Consider the following 20,702-nt stretch of genomic DNA (forward strand, 5'->3'; position numbering starts at 1 on the left):
ATGTGCTGAAGTAAAGATTACCACCCCGTAGAATGTAACGGGTTAAACGTACACAAGAAACTTTTTTTAAACCAAAACTGTTAAGCAAACATTAACAATTTCTTAAGTTCTGAAAGCTCCGCTTAAAATAAAAGTTGTGTAAAAACAAGTACATTAAGACGAACTGATATAAATTTGGCATCAGCTTAATTGTCAAGTTTTGGAATGATACGGGATACAAACTTAAAGTTTGGAAAAATTTGTGTTAAACAAGTAGCAATTCAAACCTTCTTATCACGAAGAAGTGATCCACATAAAGAGGAACAATAAAGGCGCGGATCTTAAGGAAATTGTGAACGATTCATTGGAGATGCATACCTTGTTTCATGTACTAGCAAAAGGAGGAGCTAGGTTCGGTTGGCATCAACACTTATGGAGATAAGACTTTTTTTATTACATGCAGGTGCGTCTAATGGATAGTCATAAGCTAAATTTCGTTTACCATTAAGGTGTAAACGCCTTTTGTTTCTCTAATACCCTTACAACGAAGTGTTGAGGACTTTATTTGTTCTCCTGAACGTTTCGCTCTTGCAGTCCATTGCACACCTAAAGAAGCATAGGTCGCCTTGCATAAACGTTATAAAGAAGAAGGGTTTAGTAAGATATTGACTATTGAATCATTATGACAGTCTACAGAACCGAAAATTTAAAGCCTATACATTCATAGTTTCATTTTTTTCCTTAATGTTCACCTTTTCAGATTTTTATCATGGATCTTCTTCAGCACGTACCTGTGACGTCGTCAATCAATGAAAAAGGAGGGAAACAGACGACATCTTACTCGCGCTGTTAGATTGTACGTATACACTGGTGGAATGGTGCGTGTATTTTAAAACAGGTAGCAAAATCTCTTGTCGATATTTATATATCTACATAACACCGGTAAAAGGTCTAGTCATTAGAGCGCAATCGAACGACTGGCGAACAGTGATAATGTTTACAAGTGATATAGCGTTGAATTCGCTCTCGATTGTTTAATTACAGTTAATTGGACATAAATGGAAATTAATGAGAATTCTTGACGGAATTTGGTGCTTAATATTACTAATTTGAAAGCATTCAAACGACACTCTATTGAGCTACTTAACAAGATACGAAAGGAATTGGATATTCGTTATTTGTGTATTGGATTTTAATGAATTAAGTGATGATCACTGGATGCAGAAGATAAATCTCTGAAGCAGACGATGGGTTAAAAGGAGATCGAAATGGAGGCTTATGTCAAGAGAACGTACGCCCAGAAGAACCGTCCCGGGGGAACGACCAACAAATACCCGTTCTGGGACTATAGGTAAGAATATAAACGCACCCTTACCCAGCCTCCTACACTGGGGCAATAAGTAAGGAAACTAAACGCACTCTACCACGAACTCTATGTATATTAATCACTATATATGTACCATTAAAATATTATCCCGCGCTTCTCCCGTTATCAAATGACCTACTCTAATTCATCAAAAACTTGCAGTATCTAATCGTCTAAAGGTGTTCATGCATTAACGATGTCTGTATCAATAGATATATTTGATTTAATCGAATCATTTCTATCTAACATTCAAATTGTCAATCTTTGATCCCTGCACTTGAAGGAAAAAAAAAACACATACAATTTACCTTATGTGTGGTTACTTATATGCGTGGTTGCCTTAAGTTTATTTTATGTAGTTGCTTATATGTGTGGTTACCTTCATTTTTGGTAACGTTTATATGTGGTTACCTCATTTATATGTGGTTACCTTTAGGTGTGGCAACCTTTATTTTTGGTTACCTTAATCTGTGGTTACCTATATGTATGTGGCAATTTTTATTTTTGATTATCTTTTTTTATATGTGGTTACTTAGATATTTTGGTTACCTTTATATGTAGTTACCTATATGTGTGGCTACCTTTATTTTTGGTTACCTTTATATGTGGTATACCTATCCACACAGTTTTGTGTGGCTACCTTTATTTTTGGTTACCTTTATATGTGGTCTAGTTTTGCAAACTGTTGTGTCTGAAAACTCTTATTTTTTCATGTTTGTCTTCGTAAAATACACATATGTGTACATACCTCTTGTCTGTCGAATGTATTAAAGAGTTTTTCTAGAGTGGAAAAAATCGAACCTTTTATACGGTAAAAGACATTTATTTTTATTTTATGGCCCACTTTGAACCATGAGGGAATATTTACATAATTTATTAAAGTCTAAGTGTCCCATCGAAGTGTAGTAACGCTTATCAATATATTTATTTTGTGTTCACTAAATAGGTGTATATACTCCTATAGAACTCCATTTCTGACCAATACAAAGTCATCTACAAAATAAATTTACAAAGCTAAACAAGTTTTACAAATAAATGTATATATCTGAACGTTTATAGAACTTTATATATATAACTTCATATCACCGTAACTAGTTCTAACATATAGTGAAAACCAACTCAAAACTGGATTAAAAATGAATGTCTCGAAGAGAGAAATTAAATCCCTTCCTAGTAATGAAATGGCATTTTATTTCCTATAGCTACTGCCATCCAGCCAAATTTTAATGCTAATGTAATTAGAAATTTATTCTGATATGTTATATTGCATATACAAGTGTGCACCTTTATAGCCAATTATATATTCAACGAAGATTATATCAAATAACACTTATATACAAGATTAATGTCTTAATCGGAAATATATTAGCGGTAGAACTGGAAAGGGTTCTTTGTGAGATTGTGTAGCCTGCAATTGAAGACTTGAGTCTTTTTTAAAAGCCTGATTTAATAATCATAAAAAAAGACTTATACGCGAAACTCTCTTATAGCGATTTGTATTCGCTGACAACATATCGATTGTATACCTGTATCATTAATTAGCTTTTCATATCGATTTCGGGGGCGTTTTTTGAACAATATGTTGCAAAAATATAATTATTTTTTTATTTACACGTGCAGATGGGTGGTTTGCCTTAAAGGAAATAAATAAATGCAAACAGTTGCAGCTTTATTTAACGTTTTAATATTGGATCTTTGCCTTTTATGTTAGAGTTGATTACAATTTGCCGAGTACTCTTGGGGCAAAAAAAAGTCAGGAAAACGAAGCAATTTTTAAATTTTTATATCAAAAGTATCAAATCAGTCTTCGATACCTCCCAAAGGCTTATAACCCGAGAAACCTGAAATCTGTATCTTAACCACGATTTTTATTACAATTGACTTTCTCCTTTCCTCTGTGCTTTTGTTGTTAATTTTATCTGTTTCTGGTGTCATCCACGCCCACCCAGCGAAATCATGTCGCCAACCCGTTACTAACCCGATTTTACGGCCCATTGTAGTAATACAACGGACCCTCCCTCGCCATCGGGGGGTGTGATTGTTTGTGGAAAGAAGTCCGGAAAATGGGAGGAAGATACATGAAAGTCGTTCATGTGAAATATACACTGTAAATATTTATAGCTTATTTCCTAAACACTTTCAAGTTATGTTAGGGTCGTGAAAAATGAGAACGTTTTGAAATAATTGCAAAGCATTTTTGAAGCGTTAACTAGCCAAGACACCTTGTCTATCATGGAGTTGTTTTCCCTGTCTTTAATGCATGCTGCGATCTTTTGTCACCGTAAAGACCTTTGATGTTTTCTGTAAGCTTTCAATACACATTAAGCAGGCATCCGCTCTCACTTATTCTGCGCTCTTTGGGTGTGCGGAGCCGACAGGTAAATAAGGCACGTGCAATTATATGCTATTTCTCATTTGAGACAGCACCCTACCGCTAATTGCATTTTGGTTCTCGAATATTGCTTTTCTTTGTAGAAATATATATTTGACAGTCTGTCCAATATTGATACGTCTGTCTTTGCTCGTGTAGAGACATATGGCGAAACTGCTAATTATCAATCAGCAAGAGCCTGCCATGCATAATTAATTAATGTACTGTATTATAATGGAAAGCGAGGAAGACGAGATCTTCAATAAACCAATAAGAATGTTAAGTATAGATCCCTTTCCTGATCAGAGGGTGTTTTGCGGTGAACAAAATGTATCTCTATTTCATGTCATGTTTAATTTTGTTCACATCGGTATGCATAACCATCAAAATGCAACAGCATATTAATTATGGCAGATTTTTTTTTTATTTTATTTCTTCAAGGTATTTATGGTAAAGACCCCCCCCCCCCCCCATTCAAACTTCTTGCTGCAATTTTGATCCAATTCCTTATTAGATTTAGTGGATAAGAAAAAGAACGTTTGAATTTAGAATCCGCCGATTCACTCAGGATCGTCTTATATATATCTTTTTTCATCATATTTGCTCTGACGACGTAAAAACTGATCAAGACGATCGTCGAGTGTTTTTTGGAGATGCTTTCAAAAGATAATTTAATCTGAAGGGTCGTTAGTCAAACAGAGACTTCCGTTAGCTTAGAGATTGTTGAAATAATAAGGTCAGGTATAATACACGGTACACACCGTAGGTGGTATGATGGTCTAGGAACTATTAAGGTCTTGTAATCAAGTTTGATTATTTTAGGACCTTTTGAGATGATTAGGAAATTGTTTGCCTTTTTTCAAGCACCTTCCGTTCATGTTGTCACCTTTTACAATGGGTGTAACCGCAGCCAATGCAAAACGTCATTTGAATAAGCGTACATATTTGTTTGATGACGAAATTCTTCTTGTTGAAAGGTCTCAAAAATATGTTTTTCTTGTCGAAGAACTGACAATAGCGAAGTTATTTGAAGTCCGTTAAGTAGTTGCAAAAACAGGAAAAGTTAATTGGGGTGGTCCACATTGTGTAAATGAATTGTCCGGCTGAATTAATAAACTTGAACTATGAATCATTGTTCATTATGCAGTATAGATAACACTTTATTTTCTGATTCATATGGTATTCTCTATCAAATTCCAGTTATTTTGAACTTGCTACAAGTATCAAAATAGTCTCCAATAGATTTATGGGCCATGTATTCGTATTGACCAGAAAATGAATTACCGGTTTATGAATTTTTGTCTTAATTAATATACACCAAAGGTTTGTGGGCCCGTTTGACAGGGAATACTAATTGCAATCATGTACGACTTTGCACCAATAGTCACCAAATTCATTTCCCGATACTAAACCTTACACGTGCAGTAATAAAATGGCAATCTCGCAGACATTGCAAACAGTGGCATCCTGTGGTTTACATCTTACCTTTGTGTCAGTTTGTATGTATCCCTAATGGGCGTTTGGAATTCTTGTGAATATTGAATTGTGCAGATATAATGGAACGACAAAAACATTTTGTATTTGGATTATTCTCTCTCTCTCCTTCTCTCTCTCTTTCTCTCTCCAACAATGGTTTGACACAAATAAACAGGAAAAGAAGATAAATCTATAATTAAATTAGGAGGTTAATTATTTTGTTTTCGCACCTGCCGACTGTCATATAAATCTTCATCATCTAGGTCGCCAAACCTTGTCCATTTCCAAATACCATGTTTGACAAATTCCCCTTCATTCCTCATCAAAATTCCCCAAGCAGGGTCCGTATACAAGATATGGAAAATTCATACGACAACCTGCCATAGATGCGACCATTGTATTTCGATTGATTTCAATTAAATACGCTCGTGATGTGTCTTGTATTTACCCGAACTTTATTGTTCCTGGGAGACATAAACTGCTACCGTACAGTGGCACTCTTAACTACTTCATTTGTATTAAATTCACAACACCTCGTGATAAGAACATTCGTACTTCACTACACTCAGAGGTTACGAGATTCAACTTTTATAGAGATTATGGGAAGTCTAACATACTGCTGTTGCGATTCTTTAATGTAACGGCCAAATGAGATTATCCATCCGTGCATGGGAGAGAGAAAAATTCCGCGAAGAACCCCTAAATATTTAATGTGGGGCACATGTAACTTTCGTAGTCACAGGCTGAAGAAAATTGGTCATTTCTTACAAAAGTTTGGGGTCTCAGAGAGAGAGAGAGAGAGAGAACTTCTTGTAAGACGATATATTTCATTGTTTTAAGGTCTGACTCAATTTTTTTTTTGTATGATATTTTACATTTAGAGAAAAAGTAGACCATAGGGAGCAGGGTATTTAACAATTGTCTTGGATTTCGTACTGATTGAAAATCAACTCCAGACGGATCCTATTTTAAATTGTATTTTACTATTGAATCATGAAGGAAAAATCGTCAAATTTCTGACAAGACGCCACAAGCTCTTCGTCCTGTAAAACAAGATGTTTACAATATCAACTAAACAAAACTTTTTTTGAAAACCAAGACGTATATGATCGTATGTTAGAATCATATATAAATTACAGAAAGTGATATTTTTATATATAAGTATGTATAGATATATATATACTAGTACGTATTTGAACCAATTAAGAAATTTTCCTTTCCTTTAATATGATAGCCTCAAATGATGAAAAGGAAAATCGAAAAAAAAAAATCTTTTTTCGTCTATAGGACATTTATTATCCCTCTGTCGATAGTTTATAATTACATTCTGATTTCCAGAGAGGGCGTGGCTGACATGTTTAGGTAATTGGGACATCTATTGTGCACGTGTCACAATGTAATTATACAAGACTCTCGTCTCTTATGCGTTTCCTCTGTTTCCTTTTATTCGTTACTTTCCAACATCAATAGTCGATCTATCTATGACCTCTTGCTGACAGTTTGAAACTTTCTCAAAAGCTAGATACATTAGAATTCTCTCACGGACCTCATGCACAGAAAAGCAATATTCTGACTGGTAATTAACCGTTTTGTGAGGACCTGTCGACCTAACCCTTGCTCCGTGTGTGTCACTTCAAAGAATGGACAGGATCTACCCGAAATGAAAATACTTAGCAGGAGACCGGGAGTTTCTTCGATGTCAGAATCCGAGAAATTTGCTCGAAAGTATGGGTGGGTTAGGCAATGTAAGGACATATTGGACTAGAAGAAATCATTATCCATACCATCAGCTGCAGAACTGTAGCGTTATGGTTTTATGTTACGGTCAAAGACTAAAATATAAAGCCATAACGCTACAGTTTTGCAGCTACCATACCATCATCATCTTCCAGTGGTGCAATATATGTGCGCGACTTTCTGATTTCCCTCTTTGCGGTCTATGTTTTTGTTCTGCATGCAGGAATTTAGTCCTGCCCATTTCTGTGCTTAATGTCCATTTGTAGACATATAGATGTATTTGAGACATAAACGACAAAGACGTTAATTCATGATCTAATCAACGTGTAGACGATCTAATCTTCAAAAAACGAATTTCGATTTCTGACAGAACTTTTACTGATAAATCCCATGTTTCATAATATTGATTCAAATCGAAATAACCTTTGTCTATACAACCAATGAACTTTTTATTATCAGCTCTCAAAGGGTTTTGATTTTGTCGATATCAAGCGTGAACTATGTACCCCATTTGAATGTGTGGTCCAAGGAAAAAGAGGTGTATTTTGTGCATAGAATGTATGAAGACGGTTATGATGCAGATATAAAAACATTAAAAATCGATTATAACAGTTAACATATAACTGATTGTATCTTTAAAGGTTAGATTTCAAAAGATATTTTAAGAAAAACCGGATAAGGAAATTGCGATTGTGCAAACATACAATGGTCCCCTAACATTTCAAATTTTGCGTCAATATAGAATAGAATATTTACAAGTTTCACCAATTATGGATAATGATTAAAAGGTATGTTTAAGGCGGGTCTGAGTCGGATATATGATAATATACGCAACTGAAAATTGAAAAGAGAGGCCAAAAATAAAATTAAATGACGAGCGATTAAACCGCAAAACGAACCAAAACTCTCTGAAGTGGAATTTGAGAAATTCACTTGAAATGATAAAAAGTAGTTTTCGGTTCGTTGAGAGGAAGTAGGCCCAGTACGATTAGGGGTCCGGTCAATGTTTGTACACGTTATTATCTGTAATCAAATAAACACGTGTCGTAATAACCCTGATTTTAAACTTCGAAAATCCTAATAAATTGGTAATTAATACGATATCATCTTAATCTGAGGACTTAATTATCATCTTCTGCTCACAGATGAACAAATTATTTAACTTCCACATAGCGGCTGCGAATCATCCACACGTATCTGTTTACCAGTTTCATTCATGTCGGATTTTGATAAGTTTTAATGTCTTTTGATATACAGACCAATTCTTTTGTCATTTTTTGTTCTGAAACGGGCACCTGGCGAGGTCCTTATTAAAACGTTGCTGGAGTGGCCAGAGAAATCTCATTAGACACACTTATATGGTGTAGATTTCTAATTAGCAATAGATTTTCACCACGGGTAGCTGGGTAAATCGGTTTGTTGTATACGACAGATATTTGAAAATCGGATCGCAGTCTTATAAGTGCCATATTCATATAATATGTAAGCTAAATAATAAGCAATCAAGATGGGGCATGCATGGGTTTTAACATCAGTTACTTGGATGTTTGTACATGAAATAAATGATATACATACATATATTCTTAGAGATATTTATCATGAACAAGTTTCAAATCAGCCACAGAAAATTAGAATGTGTTACGTTTTAACAAATGACACTGATAACTTATTAAATATACGTACTTTAAAAGATGCCTTTCAAAGGATGTACATGTACACTGTACATATGCACTTCCCATGAACATTAACTGACGTACTTTAAAAGAGAAAAATCTCAGATTATCAACGATAATTGATTTTTAAAATAATTGCAAGTAAAACTGTAAATCTATAACTCTCATTGTTAACCCTTAATATATTCACACCTATTAAATGCATGTTCATTAGGATGTGTTGACGAGTGACACATTATGGACAGGTCAAGTGTTTATTTATGTTGTCCGTGTCCGGTAATCCTCAGGTATCTATTTTTCTGCTGTCTTTTCCACGTTGTATATATCACCGCCAATGCATCGACTGACCATTTTGATAATAATGGCCAAGCTGGAAAAATGGTCGAACATCTGATGCTCTTTGTAAGAGAAGACAAAGAACATTCTGAGAGGAAAATTGTCGATTCTGGAAAAGCGACGGTGTAGACAATCTGCTCACCTTACCGGTTTTAAAATCGTAGATGGAAATTTTCATTGTCAAGGTATGGTCAGCGCGGATAATTTATGGCATAGGGAATTAGTCGACTGCACTTTCATACCTTATATGTTAATGAAAAATTAATTGATATTTCGTTATGATAAAGCGTTTGTTAGATGCGAGAGGGTTCATAAATGAGTCAGATGGTATTGACAACGATAATTCTCATATGTTGCTTCGCGCATCACAAACACAAGATATTAATCCTTCCGCTTGTAAACTATTCATTTCCTCCCCAGCTTTTGATGAATGATGTTTGCCAATTCATTAGGGATCAGATACAAACGTATGGATTTGGAGAACAATTCTTTGGTAGGGATTAACACCTGCCGACCCATTGTGAGGCAAATTCGATAAAGTTCCAAACCACGCGACCGTCACGCGAGATGCCGCAAAGACAAATGGGAAACGCAGTGCTACCTGCAGATGCTGACCGGCGCAATATGACAGATATGATACCTTTTCTTTTTCTCCATGGATTTTTAAATCTTGACTGATTTGAGTTATTTTCAAAATCTCTGTATGATTGTTTATTATTTAGACTTTAGACTACGTGTCAGATGATGACGTCACATTGCAGGTTGCGTTCAAGATCGAACCACTAAGGTAGATATCTAGGTCTATGATTTTTAGACCTTAAGCAGGACTAACCCAGATGCTTATCTTAGTAGCGCTATCTACGTAGTCACTGCGACCTTGAACGCAACCCAGCAGACAATATTTTCTTTACGCAATAAATTTAAAACGTAACTCAGCTCTCATGACGGTGTTCTTGTGTGTTCGTTCTCAATATACTTTCGATCGAATATACTTGAAGTGAAAGAACTTATCAAATAGTAACGATTTTATTTTCGTAAAGAAAGCTGGCTTTATTTGGGGAAGGCGTCAACGCGACAATTTTCAATATTGTCAGGAATTCCCCGTTATTATTGTAAACAAAGTAACTAGCGTTTAATTGTCATAAAACCAATGCTTGAAAGCAAACTGGAGAGATGACACTATTGAAAACAGGCATAACAAACTGATCTTCATACCCAATAAATGTATACTTCATTTTCAATTATAAAATCACATACTTTGACACAATTTTTGCAATGGTTTTCTGTTTTACTTCCTTTGTAAGCATCGAGGTAATATATCTGTGTTGAGGACTATTGAGTTATGGTAAACACGACGCCATTAGTTTTCTGTCATTGTTATATAGCTTTTCCCGAATGATGTTTGATAATACATCTCTTGAGTGTTTTATCTAACGTACTTGTGAATAGGTTAGAAAACTGTTATCAAGTTTTCAATAATGCTTGAAAATACATGTAGATGTAGGATTTCGTCGTTATCTTTTCATACATTGAAAGCGAACTGTTTCCTTAATTTTCTTTGAATGTTAATTTCAGTTTTATAAAGCAAAAGATTAATAAGAGCCCAGGAAAACTGCCAGTGATTTAAAATACATGTGATAACGTAATTTGACGATTTTCTTTAACATTTAAAAAAATCAAATACACGATAAGTACACACTTTTTGGATTTCGTTAAACATAGGCAAAAGAAAAAGTTTAGTTTTGCGACATTCTTCGGCTTGAAAGAGGTTTCTAATTTTGCTTTAAGTTTATTACCTTTTTCTATAAATAATTATAACCTTGCAAATAAACATATAAGTTCTTTGATGGGATATTTTACATTTATTTTCTTTAGATGTTCGTGATTTACTAAAATACAGGTGTCCAATTTTTTTAAAAGGAACTTTAAAATCTATTTGACCTAGACTTCTTTAATTGTAATGTACAAACCAACAGCAGGTGCTAGTTTAACTTCAATGTTGACCAATGTTTTAAAGAGGTCGTTAAAGTTTTTGTTGACCTTTTGAGAAAGGCAAACATTTAAAGAAGTTTCGTACGAAAAAAAAGTATCTACTGATCAGAAAAAAAGCTTTCTTGTGGGTGATTTGGAACAAGCATAAAGTAATTTAATTTTTTTTAATCAAACAGTTTATCAAACAAACGGCTCATTGGTGTTCTTTGCACCATGTGAACATGTGAACGTGGTTTCAAAGCACATGTACTTTCGTATGTTATGTGGGTTCAAGATACTTTCAAACCTATGCATGTGGTTTCAAAGTGCCTTCGTGTTTACAAAGTACCAGCATATGTACGTGGTTTCAGTGAACCTTCATACATATATACATACATGCATATATGGTTTCAAAGTAGTAACATGTGTATGTTGTTTCAAAGTACCTTCGCTGTATAGTTAATTGCCATATGACTAAACTTTAACATTTAAGTCGAAAAAGGGGGAAAATCTACAGGTATAATATTTAAATATTAGCAGTTCCCTTTTTTTATTAACATACCGGTATGAAGTCGGAGAACTCCAGTTACGTTAATAACGTCTTGATATTATTAAGATATAAAATGGTGTTACGACTATTTTCTCAGTTTAATTAATCTTCTTTATTCGGAAAATTCGCACAATTTTCGGCTAATCACAAAAAGAAATACTAACTTTTGCTTGGCTAAATTCCTGTTATATCCAAAGAAGTGGGTTCGGACGGAGGTGGAAATGCGCCCTAACGTGGTATCTTTTATACGTAAAGAGAGAAAGAGAGACAGAGAGAATACCGTGTACCTTACAACAATACTCGCTGTTACTGACCAGTTTAATCCAATATCAAAACACTCCAGTCCTAAATAGGCTAGATTTAACGAATTCTAAACTTTGCCCTCATATTTAAACCTGAAATGGAGCGAATTCATGGTGAGAATTAGAGGGAATTGCAAATCTTGTAAGTTATCTTGATGTCGTTAGAAACTTCTCTGTTTGTTGTTGATTATTTTAAAAAAAAAAATAGATCTATATTCTAAGTACTTTTCCCCTTGATAGTTCTACAAAGAGACCTTGTTTTCCTTATATTGGCGACTATCGCTTCTTCTGCTTTTTGTGTTAAATGGAAACGATATGAACCTGAGGAGATTGTGTTGGTATACTAACATGTTGTAGTGTTTGTTCAGGGATCTAAGGTCGATTTTTTCAAGAGATCAGTAAACATATGTTTTCCGTCAATTGTTTGTTTGTTGTTTATGCCGAAATGTTAAGCAAAATATTTTTTTTTAATGAGTATATATAGTACCTTGATGATATTTTAATGCATTTACTTAATTGTTTCTGGAACTTACAAACGGAATCAAATTACCCAGAATACGGCTATGGTGGAGAATGAAAAAGTTATTCCTATACATTTAGTCATGGCGTTAGTCAAAACACTGATACCGGAAGTCATTTGGACTCTTTGACGTAAAATGTTATCATCGTATAATTCTAAGTGCATTTCTGAAACCTTTTAAACTTTTAATTTTATGCCAAATCTTGTCAAAATGCTTTTGTTCAAACGAGAAAATACCTGCGTCAAAAATGTCAAGTTATGTGCAGATCGGAAACTCTATGCACGTCCAAAAATTCTAACTAAATCATAAATCTTGTCTGCAGACAGTAGCGTATTAGCATGTCTTGATTTATTCATGTGTCGCATTGTGAAGTTCCCTTTTGTTCTTCTGTGTTTCGTTTTAATCCGATTGACAGTTTTTGCTGGAAACCTGACGGATGGAGAAGCTGCTCAGTGCATTTCAATAATTAAAAAAAAAAGAGTTCAATGTACAGTTTCATGTTTTGTTATTCTGCGTAATTAAATGTTTATTCTTTCGATGCCACGTATGATAATCTTTTTATTACTTATCCTGTCGGAATCATCCCGGACTATAGAGATCGGATACACATCTGTAATATGAAGTCTGCAAGGATTTACAATGTCTCGTATGTTTAGAAATTCGACACCGTTAAAACAAGACTTAAATCACGGCATCAATTTTAATGAATAATGATTTTAACGAAACATTACATGCATTGTAAGTGGTTTATGGACTATTTACTGATAAGTTATAATCCGTGAGGGTCTGTTTATATCTCAAACAGAACAGTTTTTTAATTGATAAGCGGTCAATAATTGTGATTGCAAAATGCAAACAGTCTGAACACAGCAGTCATACGATAAGATTATACACATTTAGGGCTATTTGTATAAGTATTGTCAGTTTCAGAGTGCATTTGTTTGTCCTATGGGTTTTATTTTGAGAGATTGTACGGTTACTAGACCCCTTGTCTAGACTTCCTAGAATCAGAGACAAAAAGCAAATGCACAACAAACCGAAAACATCATGACCAGTCATTGAAATAAGCAATTTAAAAGGCAGTTGTGTTCATTTAAAATGCAATCGCATTCATCTTTTTTGCCGCAATCTATAAGTTGCTGAAACGGAAGAGTCTCAATTGTAGTATTGAAACATCGATCTTTCTCGTCTGAACAAAAATTAATTTTATCTATCCCTCCCCTCCCCCTTCACGGACACCCTTCTTAAAAATGGATCAGCCAAAAACTTTGAAATATTTTAAACAATGGCGTGAATATGAAAGATTAAATTATGAAAGTTTTGTCAATGACAATATTTGATCCGTAACTAATTATAACAGTTTTGACATTAAGCAGGTCTGATGGGGTTATTAATTTAATCCCAATCATCCGGACCTTTCCTAATCCCTAGAAATCTTTGATATCCCCATTCTTGGCAGGAGGCCGGCAATATCGCGCGAAGTTGCACTGAAACGAGACAAAACTGATATGTTAAACAATTAGGACTTTCTCCGATATAAAAGAATTCTCTATGAGATACCCAAAATCTTATAAAGTATCTAAGATATGTGGACTGGTATTGAAATAATCTTATGTAAGGCAATTGAAATCTAAAATGGGAAAGTAAGGTTGATAAAGGAATTCTTTTGAAAAGTAGATTTTTTTCCTTCAATTTTTTGCGACATTGAAATAATTCTTGTTATGACAGGTGCGCGCAGTAAACAATCAAATTATGTCGGATCATCCTCAGAAAAATGTGTATTCAGTTTGTTTACCTGAAAATCTACAAGGAAAATATTCAGCATGTTATAACAATAGAAAATGATCCCCTTTCAAGCGGATTATAAACTGAGATTTTATAATCGTCTTTTCTTTTGTGTTTAAAGAGTTTTAATATATAACTTTCAATATATGCATTAAGAACACCTTCCACTATTAAGGTGGATTAATACCCCTCCAAGATTTTCATTTTATTTTCAATTTTATTGCCCACTCAACATTTTAAGTAAAGATTAATTCAGTAACACCCCATTGACTACGAGCGCGCGTCAGGCCGATAACGGCGTTCTCCTCCACACCGAAAAACTACCAGGCGGAAATAAAGATGCACTTTATCACATGTTTCGATCATTAGAAACAAGAAGTCAGTCATTTCACACAAAGACATTTCATTCTTCAGGAATTTGAAATGTCACTGAAGCAAAAAGCTGCAATGAAAGGAAAGTAATAGGGCTTTTGCGTGATAGTGGCATTTTTTTCTTCCATAAATCTCCCCATTAGAAATTTAGTTTCCCCAAGAAATCACATGGAACAACGCGAAGAGGCTATGTTGAACATTAACACAGTTACACAATACTTATTCTGCACCGATTCCTTTCTTCAACACTGTCTATTTAATCATTGATATTGATAGAAAAACGATTTTATAGGAAGAGATAGCATGCAAGATCTGGTGTGTAAAAGGCAATCGATTACATAATTACAGTTTTTTTACATGATCAATTAAACATATTCGAATGTTGCCCTGTACAATGTTTTTATGTTTGAATACGTATACATTTTACATTTCAGTCTTTACAATTTTAGGAGTTGACCTGTAGGGCCTTAGACTTGAATATGTACAATTGCTAAATTTGGATCTGCACGATCTTTAATAAGAGTCATAATTGTTTAATTTGGACCTGTGTAAATATGCACAATAAAATATAAACTTCCACCTACAATTGTCTATGTGCAATAATCGGCTCTGAACCTAATTTTGCCCTGTAACATCTCTGGACCTGATTTTGGCCTCTAACATTTCTGATTTTTTTTTTCTAGACCCAATGTTGGCCTGTAACATCTATTTTTTTGTCTAGATCTGATTTTGGCCTGTGGTATCTATTTATTTCTCTGTACCCGATTTTGACCTGTAACATCTATTTATTTCTCTGAATCTGATTTTGGCCTGAAACATCTCTGATTTTTCTCTCCTTGTTTTACAGATCACGTAGAGGAAGTTTATCAACGTCTGCCTCCAATTCTTCTAATGATGGTAAGTTCTGACATCATTTGTGTTTATATAAATGATAACTGTTCCCTGTTGATTCTGAATATAATTTGGTACTTTACTATAGTTTACTTTATGAGTTAAGTTTTTTTAAGACTTTCGTTTAAATTAGATTGGTTAAAAAGAAGTGTTAGATATTAACGCCTACTGGTCATTTGATGTCAATGTGGATTCTATCATTTAAAAAAAATAGTTAATTTTTCTACATATTTCTAGAATTTTGGCAAAATGGAGAGGGGAAGTAAGGAATTTTACTGTTCCAATATGTCCCATCTTTCGACACCGGATATGCCTCATAATTATACAAAGTTGTTTTAACGAAATTTGAATTTTCAAGTTCATTGACGGATCACTGTGGATCCAGCAATTATCTTTTCTTTTTTATCGGTCACATAGTCAGTTCATCATGAGCGGAAACCATTGACTAATCATCTTAATTATAGTCATGTATTCATGGTGTCTAGTTTTTTTTTTGTTTTTTTTTTTTTAAATTTTTCCTTAAGCTGATGACTCAGCATATCTTAAATTTATTCAAAATATGCAGCAGGCAATTATAAAATGAATCTCATTATTTATAACAAAGTAATTATTGCTGTTAATTGATACGTTCAAACAACAGCCTGAATGGAAATGTTCGAAATATTCATGAAATGACCATTAAAAAAATCACCCATAATTGTCTTCAAGAGAAAAATGTGCATCATTAATATTAAAACATGTCGTAAAATCTTCTTACACGAAAATTCTGTAACAAAGCGTATTCAACTGTTATATCAATTTTCTTTTTACTGTGTTCTTTGTTTGAGGGGCATCGATGATCTCTTTATGAAATGTTTTACTCTGTTGAACTTCTACAAAAACTTCTTTCAATGCACTTCCATGGAAATTCGATACATTGGACTGCAATGAACGAGACCAAGGGAATCAATTATGGCAGTCTTTCTTTTGTATTTTTATTTAAAGATAACTTCAATTTTACGTTTCCAATATGAAGTCATTCAAACCTCAAACATAACAATTGTATTTCTCTAAAAATCTCTGTGTTTAAAAAACATAATTTCCACTGCAATGAGTTTTTTTTTTATTAAAACCACTAGGGTTAGGCTCTTTGTTGGCTATAATGGGAATGCTAAAAAAAGAAAAAAAAACATGTGTAGGGTCATCCTGTTTAAGATATCCAGAACACTTCTGTTAATAAAACCATGCTGCGAGGTTGGGGTCTTAAATCTGGTGCATATATTTGAAAATTGAAGAGTTTTTTGGATTTTGCCAGTGTTGGTTTTCCACACAAGAGGGTAGACCCCTCACATCAAACAAGTAAGGTGAAACCTCGAACCATTACTTTGTAACTCCTGACACAACGCAAACAAAACTTCGATGGCAACGAATTTCGTGCTGAGGAATTACGGACACGATAGGAACATGTGTTTTAGGAATTTTGTTTATCTTTGTCTAGCGTCTAATTTGTAAAACTTGAGATTGAAAATGTGTATGTTGTTTCATTTCATTGAAACTTAAGGTACCGAGTGGATATAATACACTTCTAGACCTAGTTTGTTCGATTACAAATGATATGATTTATAATGTTTTTCTCCTTTTTATTTCATGTTTATTTTTTTTTTCTCCACAGGAAGCAGTATTTCTTCCATCGGGTCAATGAGATCGGAAGGGGAAAACATAAGTTTGTCTGGAAATTCCGACATTGATTCCATTATGCTGAGCGACCCCTACCGGCTAACTGTGCATTTTTTAGCGGATTCTCACGAAGTTTATCCTATGATGGACATGTATCAGCCCGTAATTGACTGGGTGGATCCAGACCTTCATATTTTCAAGGTCTCGGAGCGGATCAATGTTTCTGAACATAGACAGAAAAACTTCCCTGATTCGGATGCCAGCCTCCCCAGTACCGCCGTTATGATATTCTTACAGGAGGAAGGCATGTTAGGATGTGAAAGAATTCAAACTGCCAAAATTCATTTTGAAAAATCTCCATGGAAATTTCACCATTCGGAGCAAGTGTCCCGAGGCCGGGTTAATCCGTATCCATATAACAGTCAGGACTTCTTTTATACCTCAGAAGATCTTCCGCTTTGGGCTGTTCGGCAGGTGCATTATGGGAAAGAGCATATTCGAATAGTAATATTTGCTAGTGAAGAAAACTGGGACGACATGGTACATTTCTACAAACTTATCATAGGAGCGGATCCAGAATTGTTACGGGAAGACTTCTGTTTATTTACGGTGCATACTCATACACATTACGACGTTCAATTTGCATTAAAAAGACTCCAAAAGGAGACAAAACCTCGACCTCTAGAATGTGTAAAATTACAATTTCGTGTAACGGACGTCGGCCATATTGTGCCACTTTTCCCAAATGTTTGTAAACCTTTATCAGACACTCGATGGGAAACCATGGACCATGATGGAAACATCATTGTTTTAGAAGTAACAGGCTGCGTCTTGCCATCAGCAAACAAACCAATAGAGAACAATGTTACCCGTAAGAGATCAGACCGGTCCGATACCTCCGATAGGTCACGTGGTTCCAGTCGGTCGTCTTCGGAAACCACATCGAGTCAGTCTGGGAAAACGATAGAAATGTCAGGGTTTTATGTTTGAAAGTTTGATTTGTTTGGGTTGATACCTCATTACATGTCTGTGATAGTGAATGAATGGTATTTCCGATCACGTAAATAAGAACTATAATTATGATGAGTATTCAGAAGTATTTTTTTTGATAAATCTTGTGTGTGAATCTTTGTTGTTGAAAAAATGTTGTCAGAATTGATAGAAGTGCAATACATTCATTAGCAGCCAATTAGACAGGATTTGTGAAAAGCAGAGGAAATACCAACTCCTACCTTTCCCATTCAATCTTTTCAATGCATTGATACCTAAATATTTTTATTTGGTAAAACGAGATCTTCTCTTGTCAAAGGACCTTTAAATATCTTCGATGGTTAGAAGTTTCAAATTCTTGCTAGAATAAATTATATGCTAATCCAAGTTATCCAAAATGTCATTCGTATTTTCTCAATCTGCCAAATTAAATGTTATTCAATATGACAGTATCATTGTCAACCGACTGTAAGAATTTGAATTGTTGTAAATGTTGATTGTGTGTCCGAATTTCCTCGTTAGGAGTGAATGGAGATGATTCATGTATAAGTCGTATATTATTTATAATGATTGTAATACGCCAATATACCTGTAAGAAAAGCCATTTGTTGCACGCTTCTTCAATATCGGTATACACAAAATTACCCCCAATCATTGTGTAAACACTAAATCTAAAATTGAGCAGTTCATTAAATCCCACTTTATTACCCGTGACTGGCCCCACAAAAGATAATTATATCATCAGACACAAAATTATAGGTTATATTCCATTTAAGATCCATGTGTATGTATTTGACAACCTAATACTAATTCGTATCTAGAGAGAAATTTTTATAAATCTGACCTGGCACAATGGCTTATTAATATACTTGCACGGAGTATTATGGCAATTCTGATGTGTTATGATTAATGTAATTACGATATATTTACCATTGTTTATTTGGTAATAAACTTTAAAGAAATATTTGTCTTTGTTATGAAAAGCTAATTCAAGGAAATTATGTCCCTACTTAATCAAGAACAGAATAAGTGGATCAATTGATTGTATGTTGTTTAACGTCCTGTTCGAGAATTTTCACTCATATAGAGACGTCACCCTATGCCGGTGAAGGGCTTCAAATTTAGACCTTTACTCAGCACTCAGGGCCATTGAGCAGTAAGGGTTGTTTATCGTGCCAACGCCTAGTGTGACACGGCGCCTCGTCTTTTAAGGTCTCATCCGAAGGACCCGCAACTTTCACTTCAAAGTGCCAAGCGCTTGGTGAAGGAACAGTTGCTACCTATTTTCTATCCACTTAGGTTAATCGCGGCCGTGATTCAAACACACAACCTTCCGATCACGGAGCGAGCGCTCTACCGGCTGAGCTACAGTGACGGCCAGAATAAGTGGATGGAAGACTTGAAGAATGCAGATGGAGAGAGAAAAGATCGAAGAGTCATGATGTTAAGGATTTATAATATTGTTTTGGTAGAAATCATGCAGCACATGTATTGACAAAAGAAAGAATAGCTTCATTCCATATGTGAATTGTGACCTTTATCTTTTCGTCTCAAAATCAAAAGAGATTTTTCTTAAGTTACAGAGAGTTATCATAATGAGTTTCATTGCAAAAGCTTAAAAAAAACTTAAGTAATCATCAAAAAACATTTTATGCAGTATATGAAATTATGACCGTGACCTATGACGTTTTGGCCTCAAATTCAATATGGATCTTCTTGAAGTCATAGGAAAATATGATATAAATGTATATGTAAAAGCTATAATTGAAGAACTTTTGGAGATATCCAGACACTAAGCTTTTATAGAGTGAGTATGTCCAAATAAAAAAAAAATGTGACCATGACCTTTTAGCCTTTAAATTAATAGTTGTCATTTTTATGTTAAAGAGGGTAATCATCTCAAATTTCATAGCAAAAGCTCCAGGAGAACAAAAGTTATCACCAAGAACCTTTTAATGCAGTATTTGAATTTCTGAACTTAACCTCTGCCTTTTGACCTAGAAATTAATACAGGTCTTCTTTGAGTCACAGGAAGTTTAAAAAGTAAAAGATCTTGTCATCTGGAAGCCATCTGGAAACCAAATTGTTATAGAGTGAATTGATCAAAACCATATGCATGTATGATTTTGAGACCTCGACCTTTCATCTTTTGACCTTCAAATCAATAGGGGTCTTTCTTAAGTAAGAGAGAGTCATCAGCTCAAGTTTCATTGCAAAGCCAGAACTAAAGTTATAACCAGGAAACCATTTCCTACAATTTTTGACCTTGGACTTTCACCTTTTGATATCAAATTCAATAGAGGTATTTTATAAGTCTTAGTGGGTTATGATGTAAAAATTCATTGCAAAAGCTATAGGAATTCTAGAGATATCATTCGAAAAATGCAGTATTAGACAGACAGAATGACGGATAAACCCAAATTTTAAAATATCACCAGCGAAAGCGGGGGACAAATATCTTTCATTAAGTGCACGTTCCTGTGAAGTCGCACGTATGGTTCCTGCTTCTCTCTCTTTTTTTTTTTTTTTTACAATATTGGCAGATCAAATATGCTGCAGGTCAGATGTGGTTGGGAAATGAATCATGTTTTGCAGTCGTCCTCAATTTCTTCAATATGATAGCTAATGCTTCTGAAACATGTGCATTTTACACTGAAAACAGACGTTTGGTAACTGAAAATTTGTACTGTGAAAACGTACTTTAATTTGAAATGGACAATTATTCA

General features: G+C 34.5%; 1 protein-coding gene across 3 annotated transcripts; it reads left to right on the plus strand.

Moving 5' to 3' along the window:
- The first annotated feature begins 765 nt into the window (after positions 1–765).
- LOC133188556 (protein FAM124A-like) lies at positions 766–18,387 on the plus strand. 3 transcript variants are annotated; one of them, XM_061324024.1, is made up of 3 exons: positions 766–1,330; positions 15,287–15,336; positions 16,982–18,387. In XM_061324024.1, exons 1-3 carry the CDS (start codon positions 1,248–1,250, stop codon positions 17,974–17,976), a joined length of 1,128 nt encoding a protein of 375 aa, XP_061180008.1. In that variant the 5' UTR covers positions 766–1,247; the 3' UTR covers positions 17,977–18,387. The 3 variants fall into 3 exon arrangements, with proteins under 3 accessions (XP_061180008.1, XP_061180009.1, XP_061180011.1); XM_061324025.1 differs by lacking the exons at positions 766–1,330; positions 15,287–15,336 and adding an exon at positions 16,530–16,673; XM_061324027.1 differs by lacking the exons at positions 766–1,330; positions 15,287–15,336 and adding an exon at positions 16,701–16,840.
- The last annotated feature ends 2,315 nt before the right edge of the window (positions 18,388–20,702 follow it).

Source organism: Saccostrea echinata, unplaced genomic scaffold, assembly GCF_033153115.1.
Source record: "Saccostrea echinata isolate AGI-Se365-2 ecotype Australia unplaced genomic scaffold, CSIRO_AGI_Sech_v1 ptg000016l, whole genome shotgun sequence".
Taxonomy (NCBI): Eukaryota; Metazoa; Mollusca; class Bivalvia; order Ostreida; family Ostreidae; genus Saccostrea; species Saccostrea echinata.